Below are 25,177 nucleotides of genomic sequence, written 5' to 3' on the forward strand. Positions count from 1 at the left end.
GTGGCTTCCCTGTTTGGTACCATAGGAATGAATGGGTCCAGGCCAAATGCCAACACATTCATAACGCACTGTACAGTGCACGCATTGAAAAAGGACGGAAATGTATTGATTCGTCTAAGTTGGGGTAGTAACATAGTTTGGTGTGACAGAAGGGTAGACTATTCCTTTAAGTAATATTCAAATTTTCTGGGATACTGAATTTGGGTTTTTCCTTGGTTGTCATTTATAGTCATCAAGGTTAAAAGAGATAAACATTTGAAATGTATCAGTCTGTGTCTGGTGGATGAGTAGAATATGCAGGTTTAGCTTTTTGAATGGAATTATTGAAATAAATCAACTTTTGATGATATTCTAATTATATGACCAGCACCTGTAGATGGTCAAACATGTGGGTGTTTATTGGATATAGATCTTACATCTTTGTCTCACACATTTGCATGTACTGTTATTTAATACACATAGTTCCTGTTTACCTCGCAATTCTACACTTAAATTGTAGTCCTGATGCAGTTTCTTTCTTAATTTGTTCGAAGTCATTATTTACATACTGATATCTGATTTGTGGTCTGTCTTTAGGCCATGTGATTTTGTTGGAATGGTGGATGAGCTTAATTATCATAATGTTGTAATATTATGATGATTAGGTGGAAAACAATTAATTAAAACCATGAAAAATGATTCTGCCATTTCTGTGTTTTAATTGAAGTGCATTTTGCCACTCGCAAATATATGCAAAATACGCAGCTGTTAGGCAGATGGCATCTTCTCACATTATAGTCTCAATTTCACCAATCACTGGAGTTTAGACGGCAGTATTAATTTCTCAAGAATCTCTGAGATTTTCAGTGTTCATTTTTCATGACTGTGGTTGACATGAAGATAGTGAAGTCAAGGGAGTGTGCAAATGGATGCGGAGATGTATTATTTAAAGAATGACTTTATGAATATTTAAGTAACTTTGCAGTTTTAGTGCCTCTCTTCTAAAGTCAGCAGTCTATAAGCACACACGCATGCAGACATACGTGTGGTGTGGATAAAAGAAGATGTGGTGTACATAATATGAATCAGAAACCTTTAAATCAAAATGACAAATGCAGTAGCACAACTGTGGAAGTGTATCATAACCTCATTTTGATACCTTTGATGTCATTCCATGCGATTTCATGTCATCTGTATATTACTTTCTTACTGGGATATGCACATCTGATTAGGCTGTTTGATCATGTCTATGTGTGATCAAGTGAAGGTTTGTATTCAGAATGATAGAGAATAACATCACATGCAACAACATGAGAAAAAAATTAGATGAACCCTCTCTGAGGCCACAGCTGGTCCCAACTGGAGCAGAAAATCATCTGAGCTTAGACTGAAGCCATGAATACAGAGGAAAAATGTTTGCCTGTGCTACTGCTTAAGTGCGTTTTGGGAAGAGTGCTGTTGGTGTTTACTTTTTCTACACAAGTAAGCTACTGGCAATAGTTAATAGTATTGAAACATCATACTTAGTGTATCTCCTATTACCCATTATCAGAACATGAATATCCCAAAAAATGTATTCAGTGAAGTTTGTGACTCAGGGGCCACATCCTTATAGCCGACATCTTGTGAGCTTTTCTTATGTGATTATTTCAGAGCATTAAAATTTGGCAGTACTGAAACGTTATATGTAAGGTCTTAAATAAAGATATGACAAAGTAAAGTTAAGATAACATTCTTAACTTTAATCATTGGTAGGCTATTAAAACACAAATATGTTAAACATATTCATTAAAATCATATAGCCCCTGTATTAAAACTTAAGTTAAAACAAGCAAAAACTAAAACAGGAAAAATATTTTTGGCATGTTATTGATTTGTTAATATTAGTGTTCTTACTCATATAAAGAAATTTGAAGAAATGCATCTGTTCCTTTAAGCGGGCACGCGCTCCTCCCCTCGCTTCCTGTGGTGGGAGTCAAGCGCGTGGCTGGACACTTTCTGAGACGCTGCAGCTTGATAAAACACTCTGTTTTTAATTTAAATAATAACTGCAACTTCTTAACAGTTGTTATGGGTTGTAAAATTGAATTTTGAAGTACAGTGGAACGCGTACACGTCGATTTTAGTTTGTGTCAAGTCAGTTTAAAATACTTATTTACAAAATGCTGTTGGCTATCGTTGTTTTTGTCACACTGTTTACCAAAACTATCGCCGGCACGACTGGTAAGTGCAAACTTATAATCCTCTTTTTATATTATTATTTTTTTAGTGGGTGCTATATTTCGGTTATTATCTACTAATCAATTCCCTCATGAAGAATACTTAGTTTACTATTTAGTTTACTATGGTAAACATCAGTAAAATTCTTACCATATTGTTTGTAGTGTTATAGTTTATTAATTCTAAAGTAAATACTAAAGTATACTGCAGTATTTTTATGCAGGTCGATTGACATTATTTATGTTCAATCTTCATGTACAATAGTCAATCTGATTATTTTATTTATTTTTTTGAATATTTGATTTTTTTATTTAGCAATAAAATAAAATATATATAGACCATCTGATATCTGTTCGTGAAAGGGGGTTATGTTTGTTTTCTATTATATTTACATATAGTCTGCCTGTGTGTGTGTGTGTAGTTGATGAGTGTGTATGTCCTCACTTGAGGTCAGTGTAATGACACTGTTATCGGCCTTCTGCTGACTGTCTATACAGTATCTGGTTTATATCCTTGGTTGTCTGTAATTTAATTTTGCTTTTGCTCACATGATTCTGTTACTTTGATTGTAAAAGTATTAGCATTTATTCAGGTACTGAAAATAAGCCCTGTTGCCCACACTACTTAGTAATGAACATTAATACCTGGTCGACTGACAGTAAACCTAATGGTAGAAATTGCATTATGAAATGTATTAAAATCATTGTATGATTTGTTTTCAGCAGCTAAAGGGTTTGTATCTCTGGCAGAGAGAGAGGATGCTCTGCTAAGGGACTTGTTTCAGGGGTACCAGCGCTGGGTCAGGCCTATTCTGCATGCAAACCACACTGTTAAAGTCCGCTTCGGCTTGAAGATATCTCAGTTAGTAGATGTGGTAAGACAACACACTAATTCACCTTTTTAAACTTAATTTTGAGGGACAACTGATGGCTCTGTGTTGATCCCTGTCCATGGTGCTGAAACAAATCTGCTGTAGCTGTCCATGGTTTTGAAATACATTGATAAATAAAGTATTTATATTTCTCTATATTAGATATACATTATTGTCATCTGTTCGCCTTGAGGAAATGCAGACACATATTTCTGTCCTACTCCTTTCCACTATATTTTTGTCACATCTCTCTTCTTTTTTCTGGCTTGCTCTCTCTAAAAGCGTTTTGCTGTTCAGAAGACTTAAATTATTAACAGAGCAGAGGTCCAGTGAAGTGTAATTTATTGAAAAGTGTGCCTTTATAGTCTGTGATTCAGCCACTAACTGAAGTTATCAGAATTTGTCTTGTTTTTAACTATTCAGCATAGTCTGATATTAATTTCATCTCATGTGCTTGCCCAAGCACAGGGATTCACTTACATAGGGACCACAGCCACTGTAGAAGTAAATTGTGTATTCATTGTGTAAATGCTCTTTTAGGGTATGATTTTGTCAATACATGCTTTATTATTATTTTTTATTATTGTATGTAGTGTATATGTCATTGCAGCATGAAGGCTAAAGATTGCTCTGACTATGAAAAAAATTGATGACTAACTGATATTACACCATGCAATCTGATGGTGTCTAGCAGAGGAGGGCTCAGATGTGGTTATTTGTTCATATTGATATAAACCTGACCTGAGGGCAGGAGTGACCAAGTGTCTCATAATTCAAAGTATTAAACCCCTTAAAAGTGGTTATGATGAACATTTATCTAAAGAAATGGCCAATGCTTTTGAGAAATTGAAATAATAACAGGAATTGTAATTATGGGCTGAATAACCTGTCAGTCCGACTTTACTTTATGTATCTCATAATTTCAACAGAAAGCCAGAATGCTGTTTGCTTTATGGATAATAACATTAACCTTTTTCTAGTGCTCTTTGAAGTTTATTTAATTAAGTTCGGGAGGAGCATGGCCATGTAATCCACCCAATCAGGAGGTCTCTATATATAGCCGTCCCTCACTTCTGTCCTGTGACAGTTTTTGCAGCATCCCTCCTACACTCCATCGCCTCACTTTCAGATGGTATTTCTATCCCAGTTAGGAAGGGGGGAGTACTCTGAGTTCAGGCTAATATTCCAGGCTAATATTCCGGGCTCTGAGCCCTACCCTCGGACAGCACGCCAAATATGCCTTATCATATTTGATTACATGTTAATGCAAACTTGTGGACTATAGTTGGCTTTAAAAAGCACAAAATGCTAGTTAAGTGACATACAATTTTAGTTATTATTGACAAAAATGTAATGTGTGTAATTGAATATACACTCACCTAAAGGATTATTAGGAACACCTGTTTAATTTCTCATTAATGCAATTATCTAATCAACCAATCACATGGCAGTTGCTTCAATGGATTTAGGGGTGTGGTCCTGGTCAAGACAGTCTCCTCAACTCCTAACTGAATGTCAGAATGGGAAAGAAAGGTGATTTAAGCAATTATGAACGTGGCATGGTTGTTGGTGCCAGATGGGCCGGTCTGAGTATTTCACAATCTGCTCAGTTACTGGGATTTTCACGCACAACCATTTCTAGGGTTTACAAAGAATGGTGTGAAAAGGGAAAACATCCAGTATGTGGCAGTCCTGTGTGCAAAAATGCCTTGTTGATGTTAGCGGTCAAAGGAGAATGAGCCGAGTGATTCAAGCTGATAGAAGAGCAACTTTGTCTGAAATAACCACTCGTTACAACCGAGGTATGCAGCAAAGCATTTGTGAAGCCACAACACGCACAACCTTGAGGCGGATGGGCTACAACAGCAGAAGACCCCACCGGGTATCACTTATCTCCACTACAAATAGAAAAAGGGGCTACAATTTGCACGAGCTCACCAAATTTGGACAGTTGAAGACTGGAAAAATGTTGCCTCGAGTCTTGATTTCTGTTGAGACATTCAGATGGTAAACGTCAGAATTTGGCGTAAACAGAACCAGAACATGGATCCATCATGCCTTGTTACCACTGTGCAGGCTGGTGGTGGTGGTGTAATGGTGTGGGGGATGTTTTCTTGGCACACTTTAGGCCCCTTAGTGCCAACTGGGCATTGTTTAAATGCCACGGCCTACCTGAGCATTGTTTCTGACCATGTCTATCTCTTTATAACCACCATGTACCCATCCTCTGATGGCTACTTTCAGCAGGAAATTGCACCATATCACAAAGCTCGAATCATTTCAAATTTTGAAATGAACATGACAATGAGTTCACTGTACTAAAATGACCCCCATAGTCACCAGATTTCAACCCAATAGAGCATTTTTGGGATGTGGTTGAATGGAAGCTTCATGCCCTGGATGTGCATCCCACAAAACTCCATCAACTGCAAGATGCTATCCTATCAATATGGGCCAACATTTCTAAAGAATGCTTTCAGCACCTTGTTGAATCAATGCCACGTAGAATTAAGGCAGTTCTGAAGGCGAAAGGGGGATAAACACAGTATTAGTATGGTGTTCCTAATAATCCTTAAGATGAATGTATATTAATTTGTTTATATTTCTGTAAAAGGGTTTTAATTTGATTATATTGTTTACATAGCTGTTGTTTATGGGGTTATCTCCCTCTGTTTTAGGATGAAAAAAATCAGCTTATGACCACAAATGTGTGGCTTTGGGAGGTAGGTAAACTCAAACACATTTGTATGATAATTGTTGACATAACTAAAGTTTTGCTGGGTGAATTTTTGTGCATTGTACTTTAAGAAAATATACAGACAGTTCAATAGATCAAATGCGACTTCACAGTAATCAAGATTGGACCAACATTATCAAATCAAACTTAATAAAGTTCAATTATATAATTTGGCTTTGTAGGAATGGATGGATTATAAACTGCGTTGGAACCCTGAGAATTATGGTGGCATCACATTTATCCGAGTCCCGTCAGAGAGCATCTGGCTCCCAGACATTGTTTTATATGATAAGTAAGTTGTTGTCATTTGTGTGGAAACCAGATAGAATCGTTGCATTTCATTAATGGTGTAATCTTGTCTACTTTTAGTGCTGATGGACGTTTCGAAGGCTCACTTATGACCAAAGCTATTATAAAGTATAACGGCATGATAACTTGGACACCCCCTGCCAGCTACAAGTCAGCCTGCACCATGGACGTCACGTTCTTTCCCTTTGATCGTCAAAACTGCTCCATGAAGTTTGGCTCGTGGACATATGATGGAAACATGGTTGATCTCGTCTTAGTCAACCAGCAGGTGGACCGAAGCGACTTCTTTGATAATGGCGAATGGGAGATTCTCAGCGCCACTGGTGTCAAGGGCAGCCGACGGGACGGCCACCTTTCCTACCCCTACATCACCTATTCTTTTATCCTGAAACGTCTTCCTCTCTTCTACACGCTCTTCCTTATTATTCCTTGCTTGGGACTGTCATTCCTCACAGTGCTGGTTTTCTACCTTCCTTCTGATGAAGGAGAAAAAGTCTCTCTCTCCACCTCCGTCCTGGTGTCCCTTACTGTCTTCCTCCTGGTCATCGAAGAGATCATTCCTTCTTCATCCAAGGTCATCCCACTGATTGGCGAGTACCTGCTCTTTATCATGGTCTTCGTCACCCTCTCTATCATCGTGACCGTGTTTGTTATAAATGTGCATCATCGTTCCTCGGCTACTTACCACCCCATGTCTCCATGGGTTCGTTCGCTGTTCCTCCAGAGGCTGCCACATTTGCTCTGCATGAGGGGAAACACAGACCGCTATCACTACCCAGAGATGGAGCCCCAAAGCCCTGACCTCAAACCCCGGAGCAAAAAAGGACCAGGTCCTGAGGGAGAAGGTCAAGCTCTGATCAATATGCTGGAGCAAGCCACCAACTCTGTTCGCTACATCTCACAACATATTCGGAAGGAGCATTTCATTAGAGAGGTTAGATATTCTGATTAATACATAAAAAATGCATGGTCTTGTTTTTGGCATTATAGGAAAATTATCAAACATAAGAACTGATAAATATCTAAATGTTTCAGTCTCTTCTGTTTCTCTGATCTTTCTCCTGATTTTAAAAGAAAGCTCAACCTCATCTCAAACGGAGATGTTTGTCAAAATACAACAGTCTGGATTTATCGTTTTAGTGCATTTGTCAAACTATTTTTCGAAACAATGTAAACTAATCTATAGTATCCAAATTCACTTATATATACTTATGCTGTATATCAAAAACAATCTCATTTTTATCCTTCTAGTTTTTCAAAGAAATTTTAAGAGCAAAAGCCCAGACTTTACTTTGATACTAGTTAATTCAGTTAAAATAGATATTTGAAATATAAGCAGACCTTTAATAAGTCTCTTGTGTCCTCAAAATTTTCCTCTGGGTATACATGACATTGATGATGATTTGTGGTAATAAGGTCACTCTGGCATCAGTGATACTGATGACAATGATGACAAAGCCAGGGAAAATGATGACATTTGATGTTTGCTAATATCTACATCAGTGATTAAGATGACGACTATCTGATGCTTAAAGGGACACTTTTTAAAAAAAAAAATATGCTCATTTTCCAGCTCCCCTAGAGTTAAACATCAGATTTTTACCTTTTTGGAATCCATTCAGCTGATCTCCGGGTCTGGCAGTATCACTTTTAGCATAGCTTAGCATAATCCATTGAATCTGATTAGACCATTAGCATCGCACTAAAAAATAACCAAAGAGTTTGGATATTTTTCCTATTTAAAACTTGACTCGTCTGTAGTTACATCGTGTACTAAAACTGACAGAAAATTAAAAGTTGCGATTTTCTAGGCAGATATGGCTAGGTACTATACTCTTAAACTGGTTTAATAATCAAAGACTTTGCTGCTGTATCATGGCTGCAGCAGGCGTAGTAATATTACCCTGCCATTGAAAGTTACCATGGGACTATTTTCGGCTGCTGCGTAATATCATTGTGCCTCCTGCAGCCATGTTACGGCAGCAAAGTCCTTGATTATTACACCAGAATGAGAGCATAGTTGAATTAGCATATTTAAAAAAGGTGGAATGTTATTTAAGAAGTGACAACTATGATAATGCTGATTTTTTGGCTCTGCCAGGTTGTACAGGACTGGAAGTTTGTGGCACAGGTGTTGGACAGAATCTTCCTCTGGGCATTTCTTACCGTGTCTGTACTGGGCACCATCCTCATATTCACACCTGCCCTGAAGATGTTCATGCGCACTTCTCCTCCTTCACCATAAAACAATCAGTAAACTACACCCAAATCCCCAAGTACGGGCATTCATCATACCACACTAAGGAAAACACTTACTATCCTTTTAACAATATTACATTCAAAGAAACAGCACTGTGTTTTTCATTGTGTCAAATGAATTAACAAGAAATGTTACCACACGCTTAAAATATTGTTCAATAAGCCATTTCACATGTGCGGATTAGTATTGTTAGATTACCACTAGTAGAAAAATAAGTGATCCGATAGACTAGTACTGTTTTATGAAAAAATTAAGATTTTATTTGTAGATAATTTAACTATTCATTTTAAATGTTCATTTACAACAACAGTAGAAAAATGCTGATATATGTAAAAAAAAAGAAGAAAAATGAAGATTTATTATTGACCTGCGCAAATGTGTTGGGCAAAACCCCCCACAGAATCAGCTAAATGTCTTGCACTGTTTTAAGACACTTCCTTAGTTGTCCTTCGTTGATGGCTTATTTCATTTTTGTCTTGTCGTTACACATTTCACACTTGAAGCAATTTAACTGAGGAGCACAAAATAAGTTTAATTAGTGCAAAGTTATAAATGCATTTCTAAATGTTTTCCTCACTCATTAATGCTGTTTCAGATAAATGCTGTTTCCTATTCATAGTATTTAAAAAAGTATTATTTTGATTAGGTAAAGAATGAATATTATGAATATACACATGTACACATTACCTTCCATAAAAGGTATGCCAGCAAGACTGTTAACAGCAATGCAGTCACTACACTGAGTAGAATGACCCACCACGGGACCCGGCTAAGCAAAGCTGGTTTCTTCTCAGGAAAAACAGTTAGCCTCACCTGTATTATTCATAGAAATATTTGTTAAGCTTACATTGCACAATTTCCTCTTGCAAATCACATAATGACTCTACCCTGTGGGTATATAAGTATTACTTTAAATAAAACATATATTGTGTATGATGGCATAGAATAATGTTTATAATACTAATCTAAAGAATAACTTAACCTTTGTCTTAGATGGTCGGATCCCAATATTCTCAGTAGTACCATTAAGGCTCAAAGACGCATCTAGTACAATATCCAAATAGTTCAGTGAGCTATACTCCTGTAAAGCCAAACATTTTAAAGTTTCTTTTCACAGTAACCAGAAGTAAATTATTTTATATTACATCTTTTAAAAATTACCTTCAGAAAAGTGCTGTTCCATAAGCGAGAGTGAAGAACAATAACTGCAGTACTGTCCACAGCCTGAAGAGGGCACTTTATCTCCACACATTTTAACTCATCAGCACACGTCTGAGACAGCAACATAAATGAAGATGAATAAAACGAAAACTCAGTAACTACCTTTTGAAAAACCTTTGATTTAAGTTTAAAAGACAAACAATACCAATAGTGAAATCCAGGCTAAAGTACATAATCTAATTATGAGATCTAATTATGTCAATATTTGACATGGCCTGACTCCTTAAAGATATCAAGGTTATATTTTCACAGAATATTCCTTACATTATGTAGGATGGTTTTATGTAAAAACCCCAGTAAAAATAAGTTTAGCTGGGTTTTCACAGACAGGGTCACAAGTGTGTCTTAAAGTGGACATATTATGAAAATCTGACTTTTTCCTTGTTAAATTGCTATAATTGGGTCCCCAGTGCTTCTATCAACCTATAAAATGTGAAAAAGATGAACACAGTAACCTAGTTTTGGTAAACCATTCTCTGCAAGCATGTGAAAATATAGACTCCCCTTGTGATGTCAGAAGGGGATAATACTTCCCACTAATCTGCACTATTCAACCACTGCACTGTCATTTAGTGCAGAGATCAGATTTGCATTTAAAAGGACACACACAAAACGGCACATTTTTTGCTCACACCTACAAAGTGGCAATTTTACCATGTTATAATAAATTATACTCATAAATTACCAGGGTTTTGTACTTTCTTGAGTTTCCAAAAACAGACAGAAATCCGCTATCGGTGCTGAAGGCCTCCAGTTCTGATTCACGGCCCATTTCCCGCCTTTCTCTGTTTAATGCCTAAAGAATTGACACAGCCGTGTTATAAATCACATGATGAATGAGCTTAAGGTGTGTATCAGTACATCTCAACTACGGCCCACATGTTTATGTCCTTTGATGTGACGTGCAATTCAGTTTATTGATCTTAGATATGACTGTTACATAAAGGAGACATATAAAATGTGCAGTGTCCCCAGGACAGGAGTCAAGAACCATATATCATAGCATAGACAGTAAAAGTCAAATGAATGGTAGCTCATTTAAATTTTTAACAACAGTGTTAACAACTTCATTGGATTACCTTACTCTTTTTGAATGGGTTAATCTCTTCTGCAGGCGTACAGGGAATGATTTTTTTTTGTTCTCGTCCAGTGACCTGCACAAGGTACAGAAGCCATTTTCCCTCTTTGGTTTCTTTGGGCCACTGGATGTTCAGCACAGCAGAAGTGAATGACTTCAGGGGCCGCCCAATGTTAACAATCTGACCCACAAAGAAATTTCACAAATGCAACATCAATAGGGCTTCAAGCTTTAAATATAAAGTTCAACAAAATATATAAAAGTTCCTTCAGTTACAGAAATTAAGATAATAGTTTTCAAGTTATTTACAAAATTATTTTAATAGATATGATCAAAATCCACTAATAAACATACCAACATGGGCAAAGAATTATTATAATCAATTATTTGTTATATCTTGCTATTTGCAAAGGCTTAAAGGTGAATTGTGTAATTTTTAGAGGATCTCTTAACAGAAATGCAATATAATATACATAACTATATTATGTACGTTTATTTTCCTTAGCATTAGCCGTTTTTATCCCTTTAAATGTAAGTTGCCATTACATGGCGCCGTGTTTCTACTGTAGCCCTAAACTGACAAAAGGCTGAACAGAGCGCGTTTTGTCCATAGACTGTAAAAAAATGGATGTTGTGTCCGTGACGTCACCCATTGGTTTCTGAAGATTTTTGAAGCTTAATGTAGGTGTTGCCCGCCGTCCCCATCTTGGGTAAAGAGGTGGGACGTGGGTGAAGCTGAGGTGTCTGGTTGCTGAAACCACGCCCGCCTAGCTCGATTCTAGTGACTGCAGTGGCTGTTCAACCGTCACTCAAGTGGCCACGCCCTTAATTATGCAGAACTTTAAAGCTTAACTCATTCACCGCCATTGACGAGTTATCTTGTCATTTATGAGTTCATATTTAACTAACAAATATGCCTTTCTGGACGAATTTCAAAGTGAAAGTGTAATACCGCTTTTATCCACCAGATGGCGCCAAAACGAATTTATCAAAAACGGAAGTTAAGAAGATTTAATGATTTATTTTAACTGCCTTTATGTTTGATAGTCATTCTGAGTCTGATCTCTAACATACATTTCTTTACAAAAACGCAAATTTTTAAGCTTTTTGCTCAAAATGTTGTATTTTTGAAGAGAAATATCCATATTTCAGTGGTAAATTAAGTAGAAAATGTAAATATATAATGAAACGTTTTTTTCCCCATTTTGTTTGTTTGTTTGTTTGTTTATTGTTTGTTTGAAAGCAGAGGGTGTGTTCTTTAATTTGATATAATTTGTATGTTTATATATTTATAGAAAATAATTTTTCCTGCAAGGAATTTTGTTAAAATTTTGTTAAAATCACAAAAATGCAGGTGGGCAACTTTTCTCAAAAAGGCTGGCGGTGAATGAGTTAATATAATTTAAACGGAGGAGTTACAAAAAAATTCACCCCCCTTACAGTTGTCATGAAGGGCAAACTTAGCTATACAGACCAAAAACAATTTTTGTACCAGGCTGTAAACATATTATTTTCTACTGTAAAGTTGGCTATTTTAACATTGGGGTATATGGGAATTGACTCCCTTTTGGAGCCTGCCTCTAGCGGCCATTCGATGAATTGCCGTTTAAGTCACTTCCGTATTGGCTTCGTCAGAGAGATCGGAAAGGTTGCCCCTCGGTTTTGTCACTACATCACTGTTTGTCCCTTGGCGGCTACCGTAGCTTCACTATGCGTTTCGAAAGGGAGGGGTAAGCTGTGGTCTGCGCCATTGGTTGCAATTCAATCTAATTGCTAGATGCCACTAAAAATCTACCCACTGGACCTTTACGAGTGATCATCAGTATTGTTATTTTAAAGATCCCTTTCTTTTAAAGCCAGCTGTGGGAGATGAAATACCAACCCTAAACTCATACTGAACCAATGAACCAATTTCATCTTCTGATTTAATTGTTTTCTCATCTCTCACTTCTCCTCCAAAAAACAGTTGGGAAGGTTTGGCAAGACTACAGAGACAAAATACAGATCAAAGATGTATTTGCAAGTGAAACAGCAATGTAACCAATTGAAAACAGAACTTGAATCACAAGTGTTGTGAAATCCATTTCAGTGTTTGCATTTAAGACTTACCCAAAGACTTCCAGGTGCATTTCAAAGACAATTTTTGCCTCTGCGACAACTAGTGGGATATTTTGAACGCTTATTCTAAAACAAAGAAGCCCCAAATACAATAAATAAACAAGATAAAGTTAGCAAAAACAGACAAAACATATGTTTTCAAGCTTCTATTGATAAGCATATGTATCTGAGAAACAGAAAGGCAAGAATTGTCTTACGTTTTGAGTGACATAGTAACATTAGCCCCTGTTATTGTCAAAGAAAGCCTGTCTGTATTTAGTATCAGAAAGAATGAAACCTAAAGTCGTTGAAGAGAACCTGGATTAGTAGACTGTTACTGACTCTTGCACTTGATAAACTAAAACTAGATTTTCACTTGCCTCCGAGTCTCTTTTAAAAGGATTTCCAAGTTGGCAATCTGCCTGTGTCCTTTTTTCATTGGCTTTACACTGCACCTGTGTTTGCTGCACGGTGATAAAAAAATAATATGAAATATTTGTGAAATGTGTAGTCACACAATCATATTTATTTTAAAATTTGTTAAATTAATTAGGAAACATACACTGTTTTTCTTCAGTTCAATTGCTGATAAGGGCAGAAACTCCGGAAAATTCACAGATAGTTGACTCTGATGTGCATCATCTCCACCTTTATTGGTTACAGTAACCTCCAGGGCAACATTTTCATCACCGGGTGAGATGACAGGAATATGATTTTCCCTTCAACACACACAGGCATGCCCACAAGAATAACTTTTACTACTTCTTTTAAACCCCATTCAACAAGATGGTCAAGATGTGCCAAGTATAACAAAGTAGCAGAATAGTTGCCAAATTTGGATTTAGGTATATTCCAGTTACGTGTTAGATGTGTTACTACATGCAAGTTTAGCTTCAGTATAACTTTAGCCAAATATCATTGACGCACTCTTTTCCCTTAAAGGGATAGTTCACCCAAAAATGAAAATTCTGTCATCATTTACTAGCTCTCATGTTGTTACAAACCTGTAGAGATTAATTTGTTCTGATGAACACAGGGGAAGATGTTTTGAGAAATGTTTGTGACCCTAACTGTTCATGGACCCCATTTACTTCAATAGTAGGAAAAAATAATACTATGGAAGTAAATGGGGTCCATGAACGGTTTGGTTACAAACATTTCTTAAAATATCTTCTTTTGTGTTTATTAGAACAAAGAAATGTATGTGGGTTTGTAACAACATGAGAGTGAGTATGATGACAGAATTTTCATTTCTACACTGTCTGAAATGGTCAGGATGTGTACCCCTGCTGTCACTGGGTCATCTTTTTACCTAAATTTTGCATATTAGTACCTCGTAGTTTTATTTATTAGTATATTAGTGCCTCAAGTATACATATTAGTATCTCAAAGGCAATGTTTACTAAATGTATACATTTTTGTACCTAATTAGGACTTTTTTAAAGGGTTCTGCCCCAGTGACAGCTGGGGTACATATTTTGACTATTTTTCTAACAATGCAAATCTGTTGATAGAAATACATTAAATATTTTCAATACTTAAAAAAACATTATGTAATAATTATGTTTGGCGCATAGTGCATTCTGTTTCAATGATGTGTAATGATTGTTGCGAAATATTACTACTAGTTTACTAAATACTATGATATCTATCTACTATAGTTTTTTATGTGAGAATGTTTTACTCTCCATTTAAATCGTATTTATTTGAATCATCTTTATTGATCTGTCTGTCTGTTAAATGCATAAATGTAGATATAAAAGTTCAAATGCACAGCCCAAATACATGATTATTACATGGTTAGTGGGTTGCACTTTTCCTGCTCTTGCTCTTTGGTGCAGAAGCTGTATTGGAGCTGCAGGTTACTCTTGCAGATGTTGTCACTTCCACAGCCAGCATTCATGAAGATAAACTGAGAAACAAAGGTGTATCATTATTACAGTATGTGATACAGAAGGACATCAGGATGCAAAAACCACCTACGTCAAAAACGAGAAAATGATATTAACCGAATCACATACACTTAAACCCTGCCTCAGGCTATTCAGAAAAAAACGGTTTGTTGACAGAATCCATCAAGAGTTTGATAAAAAATTAATAATTTACAAGAAAACATGTCAGATGCACTTAAAGGGTTTTTCATCTGAGCTATGCAAGAGTATATCCTCATTGAGCGTAGTTAAACAAATTACCCGTCAACTACTGTATAGTTTAGCATTTTTTATTTATTTGGCTTTAACAAGTGTCCTATTTTGAGCAATATTAAACCAGTTAATGGAAAATACAACTCCAGTCACTTTTATAGTTTTTTATTATTTTTAACAAATATTTAAATCACATTTATTTTCATTTAATTGTTATTTTAAATTCTCATTCTCATCTATGTTTTTATTTCTGTAAAGCATACCTGTGTACAGTATGTAATGTGCTATACAAATAAATTTGCCTTGCCTTGCCTCTAGTAATAAGAGAAGTGGTGGTAGAGTTATGGTAGACTGGTAGAAAATAGCAGAGTTTACTGTATTATCTGACCCTGCTAAACATGTTGAAGCATATTAAAATATGCATTTACCTCTGCTTTAGTTGTGTTTTCTTGCAGAGAGTTGAGGACAGGCTGTAGATCAGGGAAGTTTTTGAAACTTTGTTTAGGGCTGTCGGGTGGCAAAGAAACTGATAGTCCAACGGAAATGCTAGTCAGCTTGTCCTGGATTTCTCCCTGAAACAGTGTTTTTCATCCTAAGTTTTCACTTGTGATTTTATTACAGGAGTAAATCAGAAAGCATGATATTAAATTTGAACAGTACCAGCAGTTTGAGCCGGGTCTGGATACACTGCTTTTGGCTCTGGCCGGGCAGTTCATGGAAACCCTGTTCAGGATCTATAAAGACCACTCGTGAAGCAAGACCCCATGCCATGTGCGCTGTATCGGCCATTAGGTTGTACTTGATCCCTGTAGGAAGGTTATTTATTAAATATGATTCTGCCATTTTGCAGTAAGTTAATAATTTTATTAATATATACGCAAGTTAATGCAAAAAGCTAAGAATGAACAACTATTTTTTTACTTGTATTAATGTTAGATTCTACTTTGATTAATACAAATTTTAAATTGAAACTGTTTCATTTAACTTTAACTTTCTTTGTGCATTTCTAGCTAACAAACAATAAATCATAGTATATTTGAAGAGTTTGGTTCCAAAATGCGATAAATGCCATGTTTTAAAAAAGAGTTACCGCCAAAATCAGTATTGTATCAGGTCAGTATTAAAAATTAAATTCTTAATTTTATGCAAAATCCAATATCCGCTGTGTTATTCTGTCATCTTTTTTCATTTTTCCCCAAAAGGTGTTAAACGCCACTTTTCCTTCTCTGCAGAATGCAATAAATCCGCAGAATGCAATAAATCCTCTTAACCAATCACAGCGCACCAATCCACGTACTGTAAACAACAATGGTGGCATGTTGAATACACAAGGAATCCTAGTTTTCCTCATCTACTTTGTACTTCGTGATCAACAAACAAACAAAAACAAAATAAAACTTTTGATGGCATTAATAAACCGGTGGTGGTTTGCTGTGACAGGGAAGTAAGCCATCAAAATCGAATAATTTATGTGAGAGGCACTCCGATGAAGAAAAAATGGCGGCTGTTGCTTGTTCTCACAAGACAGTATCAGGCTTCTGTGATGCTAACACATTGACTAAATGAATACAACATGGCAAAGCTGAATGCACATTTATATATTGATTCAATAGATTTATTGCATTTTGCGGAAAAAAAATCTGTTTTTATAATAAATCTTAAAAAATCGAATTATGGATTTGAATTTTTTATGTTTATATAACCTAAAGATGCTATGTTAAAGTTTGTAACAGAAAATAGTATTTTTCATCTTGTCACTTTCTTGGTATAGAAAACACGTTTTTACCGAAATAAGTCAAAATGGATTTATTGCGTTTTGGAACCAAACTCTTCATTGATAAACTGATTTGAAGTCTGATTAATTTATGCTGTTTATTGTTAATTCATCACGCATAACATATGCAACGCATGGGTTAAAGTTAAAACAGTTTGCTTTTTGTCAACCACCAATGTTTGCCAACCACACCCAGCCTGCATGACTCACATTTAACTATGAGATACGGCGACATTCATGATTGTTTGATATTGAAGAAAGCTGTATGGAAAACAGGGAATGGACTCACTCATTCTGGGATTGTATGTCGCCGGTTGTGCAGTGTAGGAAAAGCAGGATTGTGCTGTAATGATGCTGTTAGATTTTTATTAGAAGAAGTATTAAGATGCCAAAGGTACAGTAAATGCAAAGACTGAAATATGTTGCTGTCGTCTCACCATGGGTTTGTCTTGCAGTCCTGCGCTTTGAAGTCAATACTGTTAGGTGTTAATGTTAAGCTCTTTTCAACATTAACCACCGGTTTAGCCCTGTAAATAAAAAAAGTGAGCTTAGTATTCAAAAGTTTACAGAATCGAAAATAAAACATTTATGAAAGTGTTTGTAAAAGTTGGTGAATGCCATAGTGAGTGTACATCCTGAGCCACCCCCTATTGTTCTCATTGTATAAAAATGTCTCGTTTTGTGTTAAAAAGAGAAAGAAACAGGAATAGGCTTTATGCTCAGCTGCACTACTTCCTGAACTTCAGCCAGCTCCTTGTTTCCTGTCTGCCATTATTGGACAAACTGGTTAATCCAGGTGTGTCTGATTAGTGTTGTTGTGACTAATGAGGTCAGGCACACCTGGATTTATCAGTTTGTCCAATAATGGCAGACAGGAAACAAGGAGCTGGCTGAAGTTCAGGAAGTAGTGCAGCTGGGCATAAAGCCTATTGGTAACTGTAGCAGGTTTATTTTTGGATGTACTATCCCTTTAAGAAAATTACCTGTAAATAAGTAGAGAGTCTGAGAGTGAACCCACAGCAAGGTCTGGATAGCCATTGCTGTCCACATCCATATTTCCAGCCAAAGAATAGCCAAACAATTTAATACCATGGTTCCCAGCATGCAAAACCTAAAAACAGAATTGTTTTGAAACAATGCAACCTGACACAAAAAATGTCTTGTTATAGTACATTCATGCATTTTTAAGTGCTTAACATCATCATAAAGGATAAAGTCGCCCTTGTGACAGCTTATCTTGTATTGCGCTTGCAAACTTGCACACCTGCTGTGGTTTTTGGTGGAAGCCTGTAGGTGAACCATGATATACATACGCTCGACCATTTCCAGAATCTTCATAGGGGGAGCCCACTGCAAAATCTGTTCATTGGAAGAGATTAGTTATCATACAGTTGCAAGGAAACTTGAAGCCCAAGATAAGATTTTTCTATCAACCTTGGTATCCATCTTGATTGATGTCACCAGTATTTTCCACTGCTATTCCAAACATGGAGTCTCTTTTACCAGTGAGACACACGGGATTGATTTGGTTCCATTGTCGTGCACCACCTTGGTTGATGTAAACATACACGGCCCCTCCCACATCTTTGTCCATGTCTTTTTCGGAAAACTGGGGTGCCCCCACAACAAGGTCATCCCACCTGAAGCAATAAGGACGCTTACTCATACAGTCGAGTCCAACATGCCCCGATTACTCATGAAATTGTACAATAGCATCCTGTTTAGTCATAAGTGAGAACTCACCCATCAGCATTTAGATCAAGCACAGTGAGGTCATAGCCAAAAGAAGAGGCCAAACCTGGACCCTGAAGAATATATTCTATTGTTAAGCTTTTTGATGATGATTTTTCATCTGGTCTCAGCAGCACAACCTCGCCACTGAGATTTGAGCGCGGAGCACCTGCCACTATATTCAGCTCTCCTTTCCTAATAAGGTTCATCCCACTGTCTAAAGAAAAGCCTGAGAGACGACAGAGGGAAAGCAGATGATAAATATATGATATCAGATTTAAAGAGGTCATATCATATTTGTTGAATTATTTTGTACACGTGCAATGTAAGTTGTTTTTCCTGAACCAAAAACATTATATATATTAATGTACATTCTCTCTAATGAAACAGCCCATTATGTGTAATGCCGCCTACATAAGTTATCCATTATAGTTTTAAACGTGGGATCAGGTATTTAGAAATAACAGCATCTATCCTGCTTTTATTATAGTTTAGAGTTCTGTATATTTTTGAGGTCCTTTAATCTCAATACAACTAAGACAACTAAATTTCTCATGATATGACTACTACATTTTACTGCTTTTGATGCATTCTTATGTAATATAGCTCGAGCTGAAGTGTGATATTGCTCTATATCCAGAGGCAATATAGCCATTGCACGACTACGAGAGCGATTTGTACAATAGTTCGACGGCACATGTGTCTTTAAAAGCCTCTTTGGTGTGGAGCTACTTCCTTCCAATATAATGTAATTCCTTGTTGCACTTACATTTTTAAGTTTGATCAACTTTTACAATTAATTTACAATTCATTTCAACTTTTTGGACTAGTGTGGAGTTATAAATCATAAAAATAAAGTTGAATTAGCTTAAGTAATTTCAACTTAATTTTTTAAATAATTTATAGCAACTCCTCACTACAAAGTAAAACTTAACCAAATAGAGCGTATGCCTTGACGTCACTTTTCCACGTGACCACGCACGCCGTACTCGCCTTAATGAGTGGCAAACGTTCAACAAAATGGCTAGTTTTCACAGCAGCTGCTGCGAAAATGCCAGTAAAACTGACTATTATCAGCTTAAATTAAATTTAGTTGGACTTGATAGCAGAGATGGACAATACTTAGTTACATTAGTTACACTTTCCAAGCATCTGTGCTTTATTAGGGTGTTTGTATTGGGAAAAACATTACTTCACTACAGTCTAAAGCATAGAATCATACTCTTTAATATTGCATATTAACATTTATTTAATACCTAATTATTACATTTAAATTGTGTACTTTTACTTGAGTAAAAGTATGTTAATGTACTTAAATATTAAATGTAAAACAAAAATGTATCATTTAAAATTAAAAATAATGATAATATGCTTTAGAAGAAAAACATGGATAAAATACAAAGACTTGACAAAATACTTTTAAGTAGAGAGTAAAACCTCTGTAAAACGATAGCTCAGAATTCTTGTTAATCTGTTAGTATAGTCTATCGCACAACAGCTTTTTCCCATTAAGACGCGTTTTCACCGTGTTTTTGCAGATGTCACGATGTACTCAAATGCTGCCGCTCTGTCTTTTGCCACTCAGTGGGCGTAACCGCAGTCCCTCTTGCCAACGGTGACGTCATGTGCATACCCTCTATTACTTCAATTGATAACACTTAAAAAATTAAAAGTTGAAAATGTTTGATCTCACGAAAATCCGTGTTATAGTCACGGAATTCAGCTTTTCTTGTGTCATTTTATGTTGTTTTCTCATTGTTTTTCATTTCATTTTCTTACCATTGTTGTTGGGGTTAGGGTTAGAATAATTTTCTGTTACAGAAAGACATGTAGAAACCAATACATAAAAGTACATCCTAACATAAACGTATCCTAAAGCAAACCCCAAATCTAACCCAAGCCCAAGCAACAATGATTTGAAAATAGAAAAAAATTACGAGAAAACAATACATAAAATTACACAAGAAATCCGTGGGACTGACAAAGAAAAGACATCAGTGGTCCCATTACGGAAAAAAGCTGAAGTCAGGGATAAAATGATTAAATGTTCCGTAACTATAACATGGATTTTTATGAGATCCAATATGAGTTTTATGAGTGTTACCAATTAAAGGATTTTTTTTAAGTAGATCCAACTTTAACTTTTAACAGTGTAGTCAAAGAAGTTGAAATTAATTGAAATCTCAAACTGATTAAACTTAAAAATATAGTGCAACAAGGAATTTTTTACAGTGTACGGATTAAAGCCCACTATGCCATATAACATTTTCAGTTTGTTTTGAATGTCTTAAGTTACCAGTTGAGTTTATTTATTTCATGTAATGAAATCAAGAAAATAATGGCTTATACTGTATATTCTCAGTATACATGTTAAAAACAAAATGTGTACTTAACAAATTAGTACACAAAATACAAACTCAGGAGGTTTTGGGCATGCTCACCTAAAAGGCTGCTGATGCCGACAGGAATAAGATCTTCTTTAAATCGAAACTGATCTCCTGTTTCAAAGGTGTCTAAAGAGAAATCATCAACCGGCTCCATGTGCACAGTGCCTTTAGAATGAAAGAAAAACATTATACAATGTAATTCTCAACATTATTACTCTATTTTGTTATCTAATTCCTTTAAATACTGTACTGGCATTTTGCCATTTATTGACGAGTTTTTAATTGAATCGTTTTACATTAAAGGCATGGTGCATGATCTCTGAAAGCCAATGTTGACATTTAAAATCACCTATACAAACACGCCCCTACCCCAATAGAATCTAGACCTTCTTTTGATAGACCCGCCCCACACATACGCTTACTGCTGATTGGCTACAAGTGTGTTTTGGTACTCGGCCTGAGTTCCTTTTTCCAGTGTTTTTCAAAAATCATGCACCCCGCCTTTAACAAAATGTAATGTAATGCACATTAACAAACTAATCTGTCTATAAAGTCATGACATACCTTTCCATTCGTAGGCTCCTGGAGCTCCGTAAACAACGTATTTGCTGTCTTTGGTAAATGCTACCGAAAGGCCCTGTTGACAATACCCAAACATGTGTTTCTCTGCTGAACGAATCCTACAAAATGTCCTCGAGTCCTCACCATCCGGATCCAACTTAAGATCTTGCTCCATGACAAAACATCTACCCAAAACCGCCTGATTAGTAAGACTCCAGTCTTGATACCTGTGCGCACAAGTCTAAATAAAACACCATATATACATTAAACATAAGGTATATAACATGAAGTATTTTGTAGCTTTAAGCATAATTTTTTACTAACCACTACTTTTCCCCCAGGTCCCTGACTTCGCACACGAACCCCCAACCACTGTTTCTCTCTGTGGTCTTTTCCTGCCCTCTCCTTTGAACGAACTTTCAGTTTATAGGAGATAATGTATAATAATAGTTATCAAACACAAAACACTGTGATTATTTACCAAAATTTTTACCAAATTTAAAGGTGCAGTGTGTAATTTTTAGAAGGATCTTTTGAAAGAAATGCAAAAAAATATACAAAACTATATTATCAGGGGTGTATAAAACCCTCTCATAATGAACCGTTATATGTTTATTACCTTAGAATGAGATGTTTTTATCTACATACAACAAGGGTCCCCTTACATGGAAGTTGCCATTTTGGGCCACCATATTTCTACAGAAGCCCTTAACGGACAAACTTTTTTAACTAAGTTGTATCTCCGATGATGACATGTTTGTCCAGTGGTGGCTACAGTAGCCTCTCTATGTGTTTCAAAAGCGAGGGGTGAGCAGTGGACTGAGCCGTTGGTTGCAATTCACAACCTCACCACTAGAGGCCGCTAAAATGTACACACCGCACCTTTAAGATACTACTAATTATTAAAAACAATATTTACTAAAGCAATAGGCTTGCACAATGCACAACCACTACTAACCTTCGAGGTCAAGGGGGATGCGTTCACAATCATCAGGTCTTGTGGTAAATTTACATCGGTACAGACCTCCAGATATATTGGCATTTTGAATAGGAAATGCTTTTGCACGAGGGGCTCCAATAAGCAAACTGGGGATGCGCATGATGAACTTTAGGTCAAGTGCATATCACCAACAGTTTAAGAACAGAGTCTGAACAAATATTATATTATCCCTTGTGAATAAAACAATATAAATAATGTTTTCAAATAAATCTGGACTCATACATTACACTGTCAAAAACAAAGGTTTAAAACAGTAACTTTTCGGTCACTGGGGTGGTACCCTAAGGTTCCATTTTGTACCTTTACATGTATAATAAACATAATATAATCTTGTATCTTTTTGGGTATATTACTGTACCTTAAGGATCTATTGTGTCCTATAACACACACTACATAAATACATAGACTACATTTTGTACCTTATTTCTTTAAAACCAATACAATAACCATTAAATCCATAATAATTTCTGCTTCCAGTTTCTGTGGTTTTCAGTGTTTATTAGCTTGTTATTATTGAGTATGAAATGATATTAAATAGAAATTCATACCATATTTTAATGCACTATTAAAATAAAGACGCTACTATGTCACAAGCACACTAATAAAACAATATCATATATATTTCCTCAAAGCTACCCATGCAACAATTTGCATCTGTAAATAAAAGGATTAAAGTGTTGTAATCTCTCACAAGCGCTCGTCGGAGGGATGGAGCTGGTGGTGCATGGCCATGGAAAATCCAAAATAACTGTTCGCCTCCCCGCTTTTCCTCATGGGACTCTGCGTATCCAAGTTAAAAGCAAAAACCCGCGGCAGCTGAGCGATGGTGAGCACCCACGCGGTCACCATCGGCCCCCAGAGCCTTGAGTACATGATGGTCTCCTCTCCCGCTTGAAGTCTACCGCTTGAAGTTAAGACCAAGTGACATTATGGTTATATAACCCGTTGCGGATGTCTCGCCGGAGGGTGGAAGAAAGAATAACTGTACAAGAAAGATAGTTAATGTTTACCTGTACTGGAAACATGCGCATGCCCTTTCATTCACAAACACTCCCTGGCAAGTTTAGTCACGTTCAAGGTATGAACCCACGTATCAACGGTGAGGCGAATTTGTCTATGCAAGATAAACTGCTGCTGTAGATGAAGTAAATTATTTGTGCTCTGTGCAGTAGGTCACAGCCATTCAAATAAATATGCTTTTATTTAAGTCGTATACATCCAAGCTAAATTACATCGTGTGGCTGTTTGTTGTAATGCAAATAAAAATGTTTTGTCCACTTATAAAAAGTGTCATAGTGTGTGGTCAGAATAGCGCAATTAAACAGTGCAGCACTAGATGGCGCCAGAGATTTATGCTGTGAATATTACTGTCATAATTTTTGACACGGGTGGGTGAAATGTTTGTATGCAGTGTATCTCAGCTTTTTTTACTTCAGAGCCGCCCCTTGTCCACAACAAATTTTCAAAAATGTGACACTATCTTGATTTAAATGGTTTAGCCTGTTTTAATGCTTGTTTGGTCTTGAGACCTTCTAAGTCGTCTTGAGACCTCCTTAAGTTATTTAAGGCCACCTAGAGAAATACACTGAAGGGAAGAAAGAAATCTTCAATTTACTCAATTTTTTAAGGTAAGTGGTTGCAATCAATTTATTTAAGCTACATTTAAACAAAAGTTTTTTGTTTTGTTTTTCTAATTTTTTTGTTTAAAAACAATTGAGCTTAAATGAATTGATTGCGACCTCTTACCTTTGAAAAATGAGTAAATTGAATTAATCATTTTTTTTTCAGTGAGTAGTTATCCGAGTACCTGTAATAATGGTTGTGAGTTTAAGGATGCAATATTTATTTTTCTTTGGAAAGACTGGAAAACACAATGATTACCACATAATCTATGTAATGTTGTTTCATGCTTTTAATTCTTAAAGTTTTATTGTGAAATCACATCCTAGATTTAAACCAGATTATTAAAGGTGCAGTGTGTAAATTCTAGTGGCATCTAGTGGTGAGGTTGCCACCACAGGACAAACATATCATTGTCTGAGACAATTTAGAAAAAAAGTTTGTCCGCTAAGGGCATCTGTAAAAACGGCGGCACAAAATTGTGACTTCCATGTAAGGGACCCTTGGTGTATGTGGATAAAAACTGCATCTTTAAGTTTGCAATAAGAAAAAATAAGCGTGCTTAAAAGTTTCTTAACAGCAATACCATAAAAGTGCCATTTTATGTTAAATATATTATTTTTATTCTTTTAAGGTTTTTATAACCTGAAGAACCATTTTTTTTAATCACAAAGAACCTTTTTAAAGATGTTTTTGTCTGACACAGTGACCATGGTTTGGAAACTTAAACATCAGTGTGGTTTTTGCTCTGAGAGGTGTAAGGTCTCATAAGTTGCCTTCCTGTGTACTAAGGAGACACACCTTTGAATACTTGGAAACAAATAAAACAAACATATTATGCTTGGCTGTCTCATTGTCTTTTGAATGCTTTTGTATTAGCATTCAACAACAACAAAAAACAACAACAACATATTACACATTTCCACTGACACACACACAAACAAAAGCATGAAACCCGCAATATGCATACAGTACACACAACAAAAGAAACAAACAAAATATATGCATACAGTATACTACACATGCCCACACATCATGGCTTTATTTTGTTTAATACATTTTAAATTAGGGCTGTCAAAAGAATAATCGCATACAAAATAAAAGTTTGTTTTTGCATAATATATGTGTGTGCACTGTGCATTACTATTTTGTATATAAATACACAAATACATCTATACATTTAAGAGA

General features: G+C 36.0%; 2 protein-coding genes across 4 annotated transcripts; one reads left to right on the forward strand and one right to left on the reverse strand.

The window, feature by feature from the left end:
- Positions 1-1,938: 1,938 nt before the first annotated feature.
- chrnb3b (cholinergic receptor nicotinic beta 3 subunit b) lies at positions 1,939-8,823 on the forward strand. The gene is made up of 6 exons (XM_055178558.2): positions 1,939-2,202; positions 2,922-3,073; positions 5,749-5,793; positions 5,990-6,099; positions 6,177-7,050; positions 8,218-8,823. Exons 1-6 carry the CDS (start codon positions 2,142-2,144, stop codon positions 8,359-8,361), a joined length of 1,386 nt encoding a protein of 461 aa, XP_055034533.1. The 5' UTR covers positions 1,939-2,141; the 3' UTR covers positions 8,362-8,823.
- Positions 8,612-23,509, reverse strand: itga6l (integrin, alpha 6, like). Of its 3 annotated transcripts, XM_073854373.1 has the most exons (26): positions 23,380-23,509; positions 23,061-23,273; positions 22,328-22,455; positions 21,694-21,785; positions 21,373-21,610; positions 20,863-20,973; positions 18,434-18,650; positions 18,125-18,330; positions 17,955-18,049; positions 17,674-17,801; positions 17,128-17,217; positions 16,980-17,044; positions 15,577-15,722; positions 15,345-15,488; positions 14,569-14,684; positions 13,335-13,491; positions 13,153-13,236; positions 12,991-13,070; positions 12,785-12,859; positions 12,558-12,660; positions 10,677-10,856; positions 10,283-10,393; positions 9,538-9,648; positions 9,359-9,457; positions 9,064-9,189; positions 8,612-8,887 (listed from the first exon to the last, which is right to left on the reverse strand). In XM_073854373.1, the coding sequence occupies exons 2-26, from the start codon at positions 23,240-23,242 to the stop codon at positions 8,837-8,839; spliced, it is 3,135 nt and encodes a 1,044-aa protein (XP_073710474.1). In that variant the 5' UTR covers positions 23,243-23,273; positions 23,380-23,509; the 3' UTR covers positions 8,612-8,836. The 3 variants fall into 3 exon arrangements, 2 of the variants coding, with proteins under 2 accessions (XP_073710474.1, XP_055034531.2); XM_055178556.2 differs by lacking the exon at positions 23,380-23,509 and having other exon boundaries at positions 23,061-23,359; XR_008637446.2 differs by lacking the exons at positions 8,612-8,887; positions 9,064-9,189; positions 9,359-9,457; positions 23,380-23,509 and having other exon boundaries at positions 10,682-10,856; positions 23,061-23,361.
- Between the last annotated feature and the right edge of the window lie 1,668 nt (positions 23,510-25,177).

This window comes from Misgurnus anguillicaudatus, chromosome 16 (genome assembly GCF_027580225.2).
Source record: "Misgurnus anguillicaudatus chromosome 16, ASM2758022v2, whole genome shotgun sequence".
In the NCBI taxonomy this organism is placed as follows: domain Eukaryota; kingdom Metazoa; phylum Chordata; class Actinopteri; order Cypriniformes; family Cobitidae; genus Misgurnus; species Misgurnus anguillicaudatus.